This window comes from Echeneis naucrates, unplaced genomic scaffold, assembly GCF_900963305.1.
Source record: "Echeneis naucrates unplaced genomic scaffold, fEcheNa1.1, whole genome shotgun sequence".
NCBI classification, from domain to species: Eukaryota; Metazoa; Chordata; class Actinopteri; order Carangiformes; family Echeneidae; genus Echeneis; species Echeneis naucrates.
Genome location: NW_021780168.1, coordinates 440083 through 456942, shown reverse-complemented (window position 1 = coordinate 456942; position 16860 = coordinate 440083). Strand labels below are relative to the sequence as shown.

At 41.7% G+C, this 16860-nt stretch overlaps 1 protein-coding gene across 1 annotated transcript in view; it reads right to left on the bottom strand.

The window, feature by feature from the left end:
• Positions 1 to 12694: 12694 nt before the first annotated feature.
• Positions 12695 to 16860, bottom strand: part of LOC115038388 (NACHT, LRR and PYD domains-containing protein 12-like) — a 32420-nt gene continuing 28254 nt past the window's right edge. The window contains exons 9-11 of the mRNA XM_029497225.1: positions 13750 to 13923; positions 13635 to 13681; positions 12695 to 13262 (exon numbers count right to left, since the gene is read on the bottom strand). Of these exons, the coding sequence (XP_029353085.1) occupies positions 12736 to 13262; positions 13635 to 13681; positions 13750 to 13923 (748 nt within the window). The 3' untranslated portion in view covers positions 12695 to 12735. The remainder of the gene's footprint in view (positions 13263 to 13634; positions 13682 to 13749; positions 13924 to 16860) is intronic.

Genomic DNA, 16860 nt, shown 5'->3' with positions numbered 1-16860 from the left:
TGGAAATCCTCTAATGCGCTATCGTCACAAGGAGCTTTGTGAACACTCCTACAGAGGTTAAATACCTGGGTCCAACTCCTAGACTAGACTAGTGATGACTAGTCAGACTGATGAACTGATGAAGGCCCTAAGATAAGAGGCCAAACATCTTCTTAGACAAACCTAAGTGCAGTTGCTTTTGATTTGACACGCAAATAAATAAATAAATAAAATTAACCACAGACTAAAATCTGCATGTTAACATACAAATATTCATTAATATATGATGTCCCCTTTCAAAAATACAACATTAATTGATAAACTGTGTGAAATTACATCATTTTGTCTCAGAGTCACCACAACTGTAACATCATATTAATCTGAGAGCAGATATAAAACATGAGTCTGACCTCAGAGTCTCCAGTCTACAGTGAGGACTCTCCAGAAAACCATACAGATCCTTCAGGACATTCCAACTCATGTTCTCTGAGATGGGAGGGGTTGGTCTTCAGAGCTGAGACAAGAGAAGAATAACTGATCTTTGACAATCTGCAGTTCTCCAACCTGAGTAAAGAATAAAAGATGTGACTTTAGGAGACAAAGTTCCTGCTTCAAAGTGTTCAATGTTTCATCATCTGTTCAGAGGTTTAGAAAGTAGTTGTTTAGAAAATGAAAGTCAAACAGCTGAACCAACAGGAAGCAGCTTCACAACAGTCAAATACAAACAGTGACAAGATTTAATGAGAAAATGAAACAACATCTGAAAGAACCTGAACTGACTCAAACTGTCAACATTGTGATTTTAACACATCAGAAATAACCAAACAGCAGAGTTAGCCAAACTTTGTTTCTATCTGATTCTGCCACATATGAACTCTTGATCTATATCATCTTTAATGGATCATGGGGATGGGTTTAAAAAAAAAAAAAAAAAAAAAAGATTTTCCCTATTCTGACCCGAGCTTCATTTGAATGATCTGATATCAATCCATAGAATCCCAAGATCGATATTTAACATAGCTGGGAGTTCCACAAGGCAGACGGAGCAAACGTGTTTCCTGCAGCAGAGAGGAGGGCAACGGAGCAACTGCTCCCCAGCAGGCCCAGCCCTCAGAGCCAATCCTTATCCCAGCTTCTACCAGTCTCGCAGCAGTATTTCTGGAACATGGATTTTAAAGTCTGGTGCCAGCGCTCAACTGCTCCCTGTGACTCGAGGTGATATGCGCTACTTACAGAGTGAGAAATGGCTAAATATTGTAAAGTCTCTCTCAAGACTTTAGACAAGAAATAAAATGTTTAAAAAAAAAAAAAATCGGACCAACGCAGAGGTATTGCCTCAGGAAAGCGGGTCGCCAAACACATCACCGTTAGTAAGAATTGGTTACCGGCTTTTGTCCTTGCCAGGGGTCCAACACAGTCAACAATGACATGCTCAAAAGGGGCGCCGACAGCTAGAATTGGGTGCAGAGGAGCAGGAGGGATTTACTAGTTCAGCTTCCCAGTTACTTGACAGGTATGACAGGTTCTGCAGAACCGCGCCACATCTAGTTTTAACCCTGGCCAGTACAAGTGTGAAAATCTGGTCATATGTTTTTGTCACGCCCAGTTGACCAGATCAGGGATGCTCATGCGATGTCTGCAACCAGCCGGAACAAGCATCTGATGGCCAGTACACCAGTCCACATCTGCTGCTTCTAACAGCGGAACCCACCTTCGGACTAGCAGTCCATTGTCCTTAAAATAAGCTGACCTGTCACTACCAGTTGTAGTAGAGTCATTTATGTCAACCACAGCTGCAAAACACTTTTTAAGAGAATGGTCACTTTATTGGGCCTTGATCAGAGCCTCACGGTTTAAAGGCAGGGTGATCCCTGAAATAGCACCTGACTCCCACGTGCTCCTATGCTCTCTAACTCATCCTCCAGCTCACCCATCCAGGGCACCTTATCCTCTGACAGGGCAGTCGTGAAAACAGAGTCAGCAAGCACAAATTCCTTTCCACAGGCTTGGGCTTGGATAAGAATGCTTACACCAAACACACACACCGGGTGACGGCTAACTCGTCTGGTTCAAACTTAGGGAGGGGAACACTCACGACTTCAGGGTTAGGGTAAACCTTACCTCTCACGATATCGTTCCCCATAATAAAAATCAATCCCCTCCATTGGGAACGTGTCACAAGCAGCTCCCGTGAAAAAAATCTGTTGAAGTCTGATTTTAAGTGAACACGGTGAAGAGGTGCTGGCATGACACTCATACTGATCCCCCTCACTGCAGCGCTCGTTTTACAGGTGGACTCACTCCCCAAAGGGTTAGGGTTAGGGTTAGGGTGTTGAGCCTCCCTGAGAGAGCACAGCAGCCACACACACATTTCGGCACTAGGGCCGTAATACGGAGACATACATTTCATCTGAGGTAGTCCAGGTGGTTACACAGCCATACGTCTGCACAACATATCAAGATAACAACAATAAAGTCTCAGGGCCTAGGCTCAATAAGATTCATTACTTGAAATAGCAAAAGTATCCAACATCTGATTAAACACAATGGCATTTTCACACACCTGAAATCTTTAGGTTCAGACATCATGTACCTCCAAGAGACACGCCTCCAGAATGATGAATATGACAAATGGAAGAAAGGATGGTTTGGGCAGGTATTCCATTCAGATTATGGTGACAGATCTAGAGGAGCTGCAGTACTGGTGAGGAAGGGTCTCCCTTTCACCAATCAATATTACACCAGATAACAAAGTTCAATTCATCATAGTAACAGGAAGCTGTATGCTAACCTGGTAGCACCTGTCAGACCATCTTCATGGCCCAAACTGGGATGACCCTCAGTTTTTCTCCAGCCTCAAAGGAAAACTCCCTGACCCTAATTCACATTTGTTGGTATTAGGGGGTAGACTTTAATTGTACTTTACAGCCATCTTTAGACAAGTGTAATCCTAAACAAAACAGGAATGTGTCCAAATCAGGTGCACTACTTACCTCTTTTGTGCAATCTCTTAAACTATATCCTCTCAAACTATCCTTGGGGACACGCCAACCCCTTGCCAATTCACCTCTCATATACGAGAATAAACTTTTGTCTTATTGATTAAGGAACAATGTCCTTTGTAGCTGACAGCAGATACCATAGTATCAAAATCTGTGATCACTGCCCTGTCCAGCTGGACTTGTCATTTCCAAACAGCTCTTGGGCCCATTCTTATTATGCTACCAGCTTGCAGCTAATGTTTTGCATTGAAAAAAAAGAAAAAAAGAAAAAAATTGATCGATTTTTAACACATACACAAAAAAGAAAGCACAACAGATACATGCCTACCCTCAACCTCAGAAACCGCAGGTGAAAAAGAGGGGGTGAATGGTGTTCCCATCACCCTGTGAGCAATTCTGTGTGCATGCGTCGAGATGGAACTCTGCCCCCCCTAACATAATGGTAGGGGAAACACTGGGTGCTGTGGCCAGGGACAGACATCTCGCTAATGTGGGAGTATTCACTGTTCACAGGATTCACAAAATTAAAACATGAATCTGTCAAGTCGTTAAATATTGTATGCTAGATAACACATTGGCAGGTATCAGTTTGAGTTAGCTAGCTATTGAGCCACTTGCTACATCCATGACAATACAACAGCAGGACGACAGTGCTACCACGGTTTCTAAACCTGTTACAGATGATCCCGGTGCTACTAAGTCATGGTTTAAAACAGTTACATCATGAGTTTTATCTGGAGCACCTCCTCCCCACAAAATAAGAGAACCTCATCAGAGATGCCCAAGAGCGCAGGGGGACTGGGTCTGCCTTACTTCCTGTTTTATTACTGGGTAGCTAATATTTCCAAATTGAATTACTGGATCTTGATGCATCAAAATGAGATGAGACCAATGTGGGCTGCAATGGAACTCCAGTCCAATTTATTGCTTTCACCAATCTCCATCCTTAGCAGCCGCCTGCCCAGTTATTTAAGACTTCAACACCTGGGGCCAGTTATAAGAAAATCCTCAAAGATATGGCTGATACTGAGGAAGCATTTCCAAATTAATCAGCCAATCACCCTCCTTCCCCTGGTACGAAACCATCTGTTTCCCCCGTCCCAAACTGACACTGCCTTTAAAACATGGCACCAAAATGAATTGGTGTTCCTTAAAGGCCTCTTTGTAGAGGGCACATTTGCTTCCTTTGACCAACTGCAGAAATACAACAACATTCCTAAGAGCCACTTCTTTAGATACCTACAGGTACACAGTTTTGCCAAAAAGCACCTCCAATTTCCTCACTTACCACCATATTGGACACCATATTGGAATGTATTGGACACCATATTGGAGTTAGACCCCAATGGAAGGAGGAGGGTAGCCTAGATCTACCAAATGTTGCAAGCTACAACCCACTGTCATGCGAGTGTACTCAGTTGCCATGGAACTGGCAGACTTAAGACACCGCACTGTCTGAGGAAATATGGCAAAAACGTTTAGAACGCATACACACCACATCTCTTTGCATACAGCATGATCTCATCCAATTTAAAGTTGTACATAGATTGCACTATTCAAAGGAGAAACTGGCCAGAATATACCCTAACATCAATCCTGAATGTCCATGATGCACTCATAGTCCAGCAACGGTGGGTCACACGTTTTGGTCATGCAGATCTGTAAACACCTTCTGGACAAAAATCTTCAAAGCTATATCTTATATACGTGGTGTTAATGTAGACTCTGACCCAGTAATTGTCATCTTTGGGACAATTTCCTCAAAAAAAACAAAAAAAAAAAAACAACAAAACATTGTACTACCCCACAGATGAATGCCATTGCGTTCCTAAAGCTGATGGCAGGGAGACTGATTCTCATGCAATGGAAGTCTGTAAGACCTCCCTCATTCAAACACTGGGCTAAAGAGGTGCTCTCTGTGATCCCACTGGAGAAGCTGAAATATAGCTGTAACAGCAGACAAATTTGTAACCTACCCATGTGGATATACAGTATATCCACACATGGGTAGGTTTTTACCTATGTGTTTATATATAAAAAATGTTTTGATTATTATTATTTTTGAATACATTTATTTATCTAGTTTTCATTGGCCTTGCAGGAGTGGGTGGGATTACACACACACACACACACACACGAAAGCCACCTTCCACAGCTAGGGAGAGCTGCCACAGACACAACCCCGACCAAGGCAGACAGGATGAAGATCAAATGAGGTAATCTTATACATAATTTGTGCTTTGTACTGCTGGGTGTGAAAAAAGCGATGTCTTGTATAAAAAGTTAGCGTTGAGTGGAGTGAAGTTAAGGGGAAATTTGCTTTGTCACTTCGGAGATGGGGGGGAGCAAGGGTGCACTGGAGATCAAATCCCCGGAGAAAGAGGAATTCGGTGAAGGACCGCAGCTGAGGACAGTGAGGGACTGTGTTTTGGCAGTTCCCTTTCCAACACCCAGAGGTACCGAAGGATAGCTGACTTAAGGGAATGTTACTTCTGATGAAGAAAGAAGAAACAGACCAATAAGCAGATGGTGAAGACACCAAAGAAGCCGTCTCCTATCCAGAATTGGCAAACGGTGAGAAGTAAGATCTGATCTGCCACACCTGAAGACCAAGCATCAAGCTCCTCATCACTGGAGCAGTGATTTCCACTTCCTCGGTAGAAAGGGTTGAAACAGGTTGGCACTGGCCATGCAAGGCGCTCTCATCCCACCCCGCAAAACAGAAGTAGTTCAGATTTAAGGTAGCGTCAAGATTTTAGCATTTTTTTATTACAAATTGTTTGATTTGAGAATTTATTTTATTAACTGCACCGCTGTATTAACCCTGCAAATAAAAACCTGCAAAAACTGCATCTTGCAGTAAAGATTGCTAATCTCATCCCTATTATTTTAGCTTCTCCATCATGAATGTAAAAGGATAAGTTTTGGTTGCATGATGCAATTAACTGTGTTTCCACTTTAATGAATTTATGAACAGACCCTTAGAGCTACTATATCCAGACTATAGCGATTCACCAAGATCATTGAGAGGAAAGCTGCCATTAACGGGTGCAGCCAGCAGTGAGTCACAGTCAACACAGCTACTCTAATGGTACTGACAGCTGGAGGAAGCAGAGTAGACGCTCGGATGTAGGCAGTTAGAAGTGAGGCGGGTTTCCTCGTTACCATCTGAAACAAATCTGTAAAGTTTATACTCAGGACAGAGCCTTTTAGAACTAGAGATTCTGACCCTTTAAATGGAGAGCTGGACCAGTGGAGTCCTGTAACAGGGGCTTACACTGGGGATATGACAAATGCCACATCTGAGGAAGACCAGATTTGTTCACTCTGCAAACTGGATGAAGTAGAAAGTCAGATCCATTTTTTTGTTTTGCTGTTCTGCATACGAGCACTTCAGAGGTTTTCATGGCTTTAATTTGGATGATTCTGAGAAACATGAGTTCCTTTTTAGCAAAGAGACTCATGGGGGAGCTGATTTTATTTCCAGGGCTGAGGAAGCACAGCTAAATCTTTTGTTTGGTTATTTGTTGTGTTTAATATATTATGTAACATTATTACTTGAGAAAAGGATAATATATCTATGTATGTTTGTATGCAGATATGAGAGTTTATGTTGTTACAGCAACCACTGTATGATTAAATACACGTCTTATAAACCCATGTGGGTTGGACAGTTCTATGAAATATAATGGTAATTTCAGTTCCTTACATTTGATCTACTTGGGATACCCCACTTCCCTTTTCCTCACCAGGATGTCAGATCCTTTTGGGCAGACCAGAGGGTGTGAAAACACACCTTTGGGTTGGAGGGGTTCCTCAAGTATAAATGTTTAGCTCTCCCCATGTTTGGGGTCTGTCTTCATTTTTACAGCTTGTGTGATGATTGACCTTTTCTTTGCAAAGAAATTAAAAACTTGTCTGCCAGCAAAAGCATATACAGTATTGGACTAACAATGGTCAGTGGAACTTATCGAATGGGCTGTTATCACAAGGAGCTTTGTGAACACTCCTACAGAGGTTAAATACCTGGGTCCAACTCTGCTGTCTGTAAGACAACTGAGGACTGATGAAGGCCCTGGGATAAGAGGCCAAACATCTTCTTAAACAAACCTAAGTGCAGTTGCTTTCGATTCGACATGCAAATAAATACATAAACAAAATTAACCAAAATCTTCATGTTAACATAAAAATAATTATGAATATGATGTCCCCTTTCAAAAATACAACATTAATTGATAAACTGCGTGAAATACGTTTTCCAAAGTTACTTTCAAACTATTTAACAGTTTAAATCTTTAAAATCTGAAGAGGATTTTCCCTTAAAAATATAAGCCTGTCTGCAGGTCGGAGTCACCACAACTGTAATCTGGGAGCAGAAATAAAACATGAGTCTGACCTCAGAGTCTCCAGTCTACAGTGAGGACTCTTCAGAAAACCACACAGATCCTTCAGTCCTGAATCCTGCAGCTCATTCTGGCTCAGCTCCAGTTCTCTGAGATGGGAGGGGTTCGACTTCAGAGCTGAGACAAGAGAAAAACAGCTGATCTCTGACAACCTGCAGCGCTCCAACCTGAGTAAAGATTAAAAGATGTGACTTTAGGAGACAAAGTACCTGCTTAAAAGTGTTCAGTGTTTCATCATCTGTTCAGAGCTGAAGGTTTAGAGAGAAGTTTAGAAAACAGCTGAACCAACAGGAAGCAGCTTCACAAAAGTCAAATACAAACAGTGACAAGATTTAATGAAAAAATGAAACAACACTGTAAAAAACCTGAACTGACTCAAACTGTCACCATTGTGATTTTAACACTTCAGAAATAACCAAACAGCAGAGTCAGCAAAACATTATTTCTGTCACACCGTGGTGAGGTTGTCTTGTCTGGGCTTACTGTATCTCGTCATTTCCTGTTTTATTTTGAAATGCCTAACTTGTTCCTGCTCTTGTTTCAGAACACTTGCCCTTCCTCATGTCGCCTGCGTGTCCTCCTGATTACCAATTGTCTCCACCTGTTCCCCATTTTCCCCACAGTTCAAATAGTCTGTCTTCCCCTTGTCTTGTGCCAGTGTGTTGTCGTTTCATGTCCCACGCCAGCGTTACGTCCATGCCACAGCCCTTGTGTCTTTGTGTAAGCCTTTGGTCCTCTACTGAGTGAGTTTTCATTTGTAATTTCTATATCAGAGTTAGCTCTTTTTCAACATAGCCTTTTGTTTTTTCCTCTATATGAATGACTTTTTGTTTGTAAACTCTGTTGTATAGATTAATGTTCATAGCTTTTGTGTTTTCCTCCTTGAGAGTGATTTTGAGTTTCATAACATTTTCATAGAATTACCTTGATCCTCCGCTTAGTAGCGTGAGTGAGTTTTCTTTCGTTTTATTAGTCAGGTTTTTCCTCCCTACGGAGTGTTTTTTATGTTGTCCCCCTTTTTCCCTCGTGACTCCCGGTTAAAGTTAATGTTTCATAGCCCTGTTTTCTTTATTCACTTGGTTCTGAGGTCATTGCTGCTGAGAATAAAGTCTGTGACTTACAAAGCCTCTGCTCCTGAGTCCTGTTTGAATCCCGGCCTGACAATTTCTATCTGATTCTGTCACATATGAACTTCTGTATAACAATAGCAGGTAAGTCCACTCTAAAACCAGTAAAACAGTCTACAAACAAGCTGCAGAAGTTGTACACAGAAAACCAAACTCATCATGAATGATATATTTGAAGATGAAATGTCTTGGCCTGACGTTGACCAATGCATGACATTTAACCCAGCTGTCAGTGTTTTAGCTCAGTCTGCAGGTACAGCCCTGGGTTCTGGACTGAACAAGTCTGAACACTGTGCTCATCTGGGAGTTCTTACTTAAACTCTGTTCTACAATGTGTGTCCTGTGTCAGACGATCCTTCTGCTGTCTGGGGATTCTGTGAATATTCTCTTTGTAATACTTAGCATCATAGAGCTATTGGTTATCTTACAGCAGTACACAAATTGACCTCAGTGTTGGCTCTTCATGGTGATTTGGGTTGGGAGCCCTAAGACATAAGAGACAAATGCTCCAGCTCTGGAACAGATCTGTAAAGCTGCCTGATCATAGAATTAAAAGATATACATTTACTTATATACACTTTGCATCACCATCCCTGGGCCAGTGAGGTGAAATTAATATTCTATTTGAGTGAATTATCTTTTGATATTTTCATAAAAAAAAAAATGATGTGACATTCCAGATATTACTAACAAACAGAGATAAATGGTCTCTGGATGTTTGGAGGAAGTCAAATTGAAGAACCTACTGTCTTAATAAGAACACTTACAGTGTTACTACTACTGTGGACAAGCTATATGTCAACAGCCAGCTCTTCTGGGATCCAGAGATCACCCCTTGGCTCTATTAAAGCACGTCTCTTCTCTCCATGCGAGGTTCACCACCAGATTCACCCAAGCATGGTAATAGTATGGTTAAAGTAACTTTCTTTCACGCCTGTGTGAATCATGTAAAAATACATGAATGCACATTGCATGCTGTATAACTGTTCTAATTTATTTATGAATGTGATGTCGATATGGCTCACAGTGCAATTCTTGGCCAGTTCATTCTGTCAAGAACTCACAGACAGGTGGACACAATAAGGTGGAGGCAGTACACAGGGATGGGCAGTCTCAAGGTCTTCAATGTAGTTCAATTTCAGGACACAGTGAACTACAGCTCAAGGCAGGTACAGAATCTGCACGCAATACTCAGGAACTGGTAAACTAGAAATGGAGGTCATACACGAGGAACCTAGTGGAACTAGTATTGGAACGCTGCTCAATAGGAAGACAAGACGAACGTGCAACAGAAGGAAGGGAAGTACAGCTTAAATACACATGAGGGCTGGGAGACAAAAAGACACATGTGAAACACATTCAGGTAGTCACTATAGGTGGGAACAAAGGGAGGAAGTAAAGAGAGACAATACAAGGGGAGACAAAACTATCAAGATAAAACAGGAATTGAACTGCGCAAACAAACTCAATCCACGACACCTATAGCAAGTTACTCTCAGTAGATTAGTTAAAAAAAAAAAAAAGGCAAAAAATTTTAACACACCTACACAATTTACAAGCAGACATTGTCTCACTAAAGGAAACCCATCTACCCAAAGCAGGAAATCATATATTAAGCTCACCACAGTTTCCACACACATGCACAGCTAATGTATGTAAGTAAACATTAGGTTTACTTGTAAGAGCACCATTGTAGACCCAGAAGGTCGGTTTATAATATATACAAAACACTGAGGTATTTATTGCCAATATACAGTATATGGCCAAATGTTGATGAACCTCCTTCTTCCAAAGCTTCTTCACAGCACTTTCGGGCCACTCAGACCCAGCACTTATAGTCAAACTGATATTCAACCCACAAGTGGACAGAACCAGTCGGGGAGTTAGTCAATGCAGCTACCAGTCATCTGAGATAATAAAGCAGTATGAGTGATTTTGGTCTTTGCAATGGATGGCGCTCACGTCACCCCATGCTGCTCACCTACTCTATACTACTACTATACTGCTCACCAGTCCACCACTCTTATATCCGTTTAGACCACTTTTTAATTCGTAATTCATTGTGAAGGATATCTTTGACACAAAGATCCACCCCATTGCCATCAGCAGCCATGCACCAGACACTCTGACACTCAAAAAAACAAAACAAAAAGAAAAAAAAAACACCACCTTCTAAGCAATGGAGATTTAATACATCATTACTTAAGGACCACAACTTTATGAAATTTTTTAAGGAGGAATGGACAATATTCTGTAAAATAAATGACCTGCCTGATGTGTGTGCTATGGCAGGGAGCAAAAACTGCCATGTGAGGCAAAATATCATCTTATTCTTCATTTAAGAAAAATAAAACAGGAGAAAGCTCTCGAAACACAACTAAACAAAAACATTAAAGCTTTGGAGACACAAGAGGAACATTTCCTGAGAAAACTAGGAATTAAAACTGAAACTAAATGAATTACTCAACATCAAAATACAATTTCAACTGCAGAGATTATACTTGGAGAACTTTGAACATAGCAATAAATCCATCAGATTTCTAGCAAACCATTAAAACAGAACAAAGAAAGAGCAACAACATCGATAAAGAACTTCATTGGGAAAATAACCTGTGACCCAGAAGAAATAAAACAAATCTTTACGGAATTCCATAAAAACTTTATTCATCTGAGATTAACCCCTCCAATTCCAGCCTTGAAACTTTTCTGAGCAGTCAACCAAAAATAACAGTCAGAACAAAGATGCCATAGTAGTCTCCATAGATGCAGAAAAAGCATTTGACAGGGTAAATTGGAATTATCTCCTCACCACATTACAAAAGTTTGGGGTGCGGAGATAACTTTGTGAGCTGGATAAAAATATTGTACAGGTCTCCCAGTGCTTGTGTCAGAACAAATGATCACATTTCTCCAAACTTTTCTCTCCAAATGTGGAGACCGTGTGTCAGGATCCAGTTCGTCTCTGCTCTCTATGTCCCTATTTTCTTTTCCCCCAGGGCTGGGCAGGGCCCTCCAGTACCTACTGCATCCACCCTCCTCTGCACACCTGCATTTCCTGTTTTATTATTTAGAAAGTTCTAACTCTCTCGTTTCAGAGCACTTGCCCTTCCTCATATGGCACCCGTGCGTCTACCCTGATTACCAATTGTCCCCTTGTCTAGTGCCAGAAAAAAAAATTACTTATTTCATAAAATTTCCCAAAACAATGGTTAACAAAATGAACATTTGTACCATTTGTGATCTTATTATATTAGTGATCATTTTCAAATCTGAGGCTCTAACTCAGACAGCTACAGTTATTCCTTTCTACATAAATGCTTTTCTTTGGGGTTGTCCTGCTCAGAAATTCAGTAAAAAAAATTATGATGATTTGCTATTTTCAATAGATTTCTTCAGATCAGCTGCAACAACACAACCCTAATCCCTAATCACTGCAGTTAACAGTCCTCTCATCATATGCGAACGGTCCTCATGAATTTAAGAGGATCGTTGTCTGTTCCTGATGGACTAAATGTGTTCTTCATTACAAACCATTTCCAAGACCATTACGTGCTGGCCTTCATGGCTCGCCTGTACAGATCAGATAGCTCAGCTTGCTGCAGAGCTATTATAACGCTCCAAAGCAGGAGGTGGAAATGACTTTTCCTGTTTCAGTGACGGAGCAAACAGTCACTGTGGGAGCAGCCTGGTCCAAAAGGGTTGGATTAAGGCTCTGAATGAATCCTGGGAGCTTTCTGGGTGGGAAGTGCCATCTCAGGCTCCCTTTAAAGGCAAGACAGGCTTGAACAGCAGCTGATTGCTGTGATGATGAACTCTTGAGTTCCTGATGATTCTCTTGAAGGAACTGAACGGTTCTTGTGGTCTATGTTTGTCTCATTCAGACTGCAGCCTGAAGTCCTGGGGACATCATGCTAATGAACAGATCAATGGAACTGAAATAAACTGACATTCCAACAGGAGACAGGAAGAAGGAAATGAAGGACACATACAACAAGTCACTCGAAAGATTAATGCTGAGAGAGGTTCAGATCTCACCTTCGGTTACAAAAACCAAGCAAAGCATGACGTAATGTAATCAGTGTGCAGGCTAATGGAGTTTCAGGAAGACACTGAGATTTAGACAGTAAAGTCCAGATCTGTCTCCAATATGGAACTGACGGAGACTCCAGAGCTTAGAAGTGAAGCCAACAGTGAAGTGTCTCACTTTCAAGTTTCAAGTCTCCTTCAATACAACTCCCTTAGAGACACTGAACCAGAACAGATCCTGAACCCAGGATAGAGAGGTTCAGTGAATGTGGTGTTGAAGGTGTGGAGGTGGATCAGTGAGTCAGAGGAGACTCTGTAGAAGGACAGAGAGCCAGCAGGACAGTCCATATACACTGCTACTCTGTTAGAGACAGAGGGGAAGGAGAGGAATGTTCTTCTGTTGTTGTGACAGACAGAGTAACCACCATAATCAGAGCAGAACAGACTCCAGGACTGATTATTGTGTCCAAATAAACAGTCAGCACTGTTTCCTTTCCTTCTGATTCCTCTGTAGCTCACTGAGATATCAACCTCTCCACTCCACTCGACCTCCCAGTAACAGCGACCAGTCAGACCATTTCTACACAGCAGCTGAGACAAGTCATCAAATCTGTCTGGATGATCAGTATATGACTGATCCTCTCTCAAACGTGTCACCTTCCTGTTGTCAGACAGTTTGAGGTTTCTGTTGATTGTGTTTGTGTCCAGTTCCAGTTCACAGACATCTGATGGAGAGAACAAGAAACAACAGCTGCAGTTTATCATCTGTTCATTTATCAACCACTTTACTGAAAGTGAATCATTCAAACTTACATCACCTGTGAATGTTTGACTACATTTAAATTAAAAGTTAGAACCAGAACCAGAATCCAGTTAGAACATCAACAGTTTATGAACATGAGAGTCAAGATGTCAGCAATGTTCTGTTTTTTTTCTGCTGTGGAGTCAAAGATGACGGCTGATGGCGATCCACATCAATAAACACATTAAGTGTTGATCCTGAATAAAACTCATCTTTGTACTTCAGTCAGAAATGTAAAAATCTAGTGTAACATGAGCAGCTGAGTTTTCATGACTCAAAGTGAAAACACACTCACACTTCCTCAGGCCAGGTCTCAGGCTCTGTGGTCCACCATGGTCCACCCTGGAGGAAGAAACAGAGTCAGGATCAATTTGATCCACCATAGCAGAGTTCCTCAGAGCTGTCCAGACCTGAGAGTGTCCAGTCTCCAGTCTGGATCCTCCAGTCCAGCAGACAGAAGCTTCACTCCTGAGTCTCCTGGATGATTGTAGCTCAGGTCCAGTTCTCTCAGATGGGATGGGTTGGAGCTGAGAGCTGAGGCCAGAGAAGAACAGCCTTCCTCTGAGACCAGACATCCTGACAGACTGAACACACACACAATAAAAAATGTTTTGGGAGGATAACAATGTCAGATGAAAGAACAATTAAATAAAAAATACCAAATACATAATACAAATACCCCAAGGGTCAGCGAGAGCAGGGGTGGAAGATGACTCACAGGCAGACTACATGGTAACAGATACTGGAATGGATACGACTACGAGTTGGATATGTGATAAGGGCACGGACCTATTCTCTAGGACTATAAGTGGGCAGAATAGTTTGAAGGGCATAGCGAGTGTGGCTGGAGGGAATAAAGACGGTAGATTAGAGGGAAAGATGCTCCAGGTTTGTCCTTGTGGTTGGCAGAAAATAACATCAGTCAGAGGCCTTAGAGTGCATCAAGGAAGAATGAGATGTGTGGGAAAGGAAGGGCAGTGTGGCCGCATCGATCAGAACTTTTTAAGAAGTCAGTCGGATGAAATCCAGCGACAGGTAGAAAACCAAAGTTCGAAGGATTTCAACAACACAGCCACAGAGGTGGAAGAGGAGATTATAAGAAGGGATGCAGCTGACATTGAGGTGAATAGGCCAGTTAGAGAGAGAAATATGGAGCAGAAAGCTAGAATTAGATGGCCATGGGCAAATAGTAGCAAGGGATGGGAGACAGTCAACAGGGACTTGTCAATAATTCTGAGTAGACTAGGAGGAGACGCAAGTGATAGATTAGAAAAAATGGGAGACATAATTTACTGTTACGGTGTCGAAAGATTTGGGATGCAAGATAGAAAGAGGGTTGAAAGAGTACAGGTAGCTAAGTCTAGACAGCAAAGAGAAATTGAGAAATTAGTTAAAGAAAGAAGAAAATTAAGAAAGCAGTGGAAAAGAACTACAGAGGAAGAGAGAGAGGGAATTAATGTGTTGCAAGAGGGGTTGAGAAGTAGGCTAGCTGTGCTTAGAAGGGCTGAAAATCTTAGGAAAAAGAGAAAAAAGAAAGAATATGTAAGAACAGCATTTTACAGGGACCCGTTCAAGTTTGTTAAAGGATTGTTTAACCAGGAAAAGGGAGGGCAGCTTAAAGCAACAAAGATAGAAGTAGAAGAGTACCTGAGAAATACATATTCAGATTCTGAGCAGAATAGAGTAGTAGGACTTCCACCTGACATGCCACCATTAGGGGAGATAGATCAAGAAATGGATGTTAGACCAACTAGGTGGAAGGAGGTAGAGGAGGTAGCCAGGCGTGCGAAGGCTTCTTCGGCCCCAGTCCCCTACCGGGTCTATAAAAGCGCACCTGATATCCTAAAGTTTTTGTGGAGGCAGTTAAGAATAGTTTGGAAGAAACAGTCTATTCCCAGAGCATGGCGTAGGGCAGGAGGTGTTCTTATTCCTAAGGAGAAGGAGTCCTCAGAGTTAAGTCAGTTTCGTATGATCTCTCTCCTGAAGTAGAGGGGAAGATTTTCTTTAGTGTAGTTGCACGGAGACTAGCTAGTTATTTAGAAAGGAATAGCTTAATAGATACTTCAGTACAGAAGGCAGGAATACCAGGTTTCGCAGGGTGTTTAGAGCACACTAGCATGATTTGGCATCAGATTCAGGCAGCCAAGAGTGAGAAAAGAGATTTGCATGTGATATTCTTGTGATATTCATTCTAGCAAATGCATTTGGGTCAGTGCCACATAGTCTTATTTGGGAGGCGTTTGATTATTTTAGAGTGCCTGGAGTAGTTGTCAATTTAGTAAGAAGCTATTTCCAAGATATCAGACTATGTAAGTACGGTAGGCTTTACAACAGTTTGGCAGAAGTTAGAAAAAGGTATTATGGCAGGGTGTACGATTTCTCCATTAGCATTCACAATGGCAATGGAGGTAATTATTAGAGCCTCTAGGTGGGTTGTAGGTGGAGAGAGGCGGCAGGATGGGATGCGCCTTACACCAATTAGGGCATATATGGACGACATGACATTGATAACTACAACGGTGCCATGTATGAGAAGAATACTTGAGAGACTTAATAAAAACTTAAAGTGGGCTAGTATGAGAATCAAGCCTAGTAAGTCTAGAAGTATTTCAATAAGTAGAGGAAGATTAAGTGATCGAAAGTTTGTAATAGATGAAGAAGCAATTCCAATAATTAGGGAAAAACCAGTAAAGAGTTTAGGTAGGTGGTACAAGGCAGATTTGAATGACAGAGAACAGGTAGTGCAGTTTAGGAAGGATATTGCTGAGGGACTGGATAGAATAGATAAATCAGGACTTCCAGGAAAGTTGAAGTTGTGGTGTTTGCAGTTTGGATTGTTTCCTAGATTGATGTGGCCACTGTCAGTATATGAGATTCCCATATCTGTTGCAGAGAAAATGGAAAGACTAGTAAGCTTTTACGTTAGGAAGTGGCTCGGGGTTCCGGAATGTTTAAGCACTGTGGCACTGTATGGGAAAGGCATACTTCAGCAGGCAGTTTTAGGAGGGTCTAAGACAAAGAGAGTTGCAATACAGTTTGTGCAGGAAGGAGGGAAAGTTAATAAGATAATAAGGAAGCAAGGCAGTTTAGAGGATGCTAGTGACTGGGAGATGCAGGTAGATTTAGGAGGAAAGCTTGTTGTTCCCTAGGAAATAGCCTGCACAAAGCTAAGGCCTGATATAGTTTTGTGGTCTAGGAGTAGAAAGAAAGTATATTTCATAGAGCTGACTGTGCCTTGGGAGGATTTAGTTGAAGAAGCATATGAAAGGAAAAAGCTCAGGTATGCAGATTTAGGTAAGGATGCTGAGCAGCGAGGATGGAAGGTTAGGATTTGTCCAGTGGAAGTAGGATGTAGAGGGTTTGTAGCAAAATCTGCTGTTGCTATGTTGAGGGATTTAGGAGGAAGCGGCCAGAGGGTGAGGAAAATAGTGAAGGAAATGTCAGATGAGGCAGTAAGATCTAGTCAGTGGATTTGGGTTAGAAGAGGTAATAGTAGCTGGGGGCCCAGCAGGGGGAGCTCT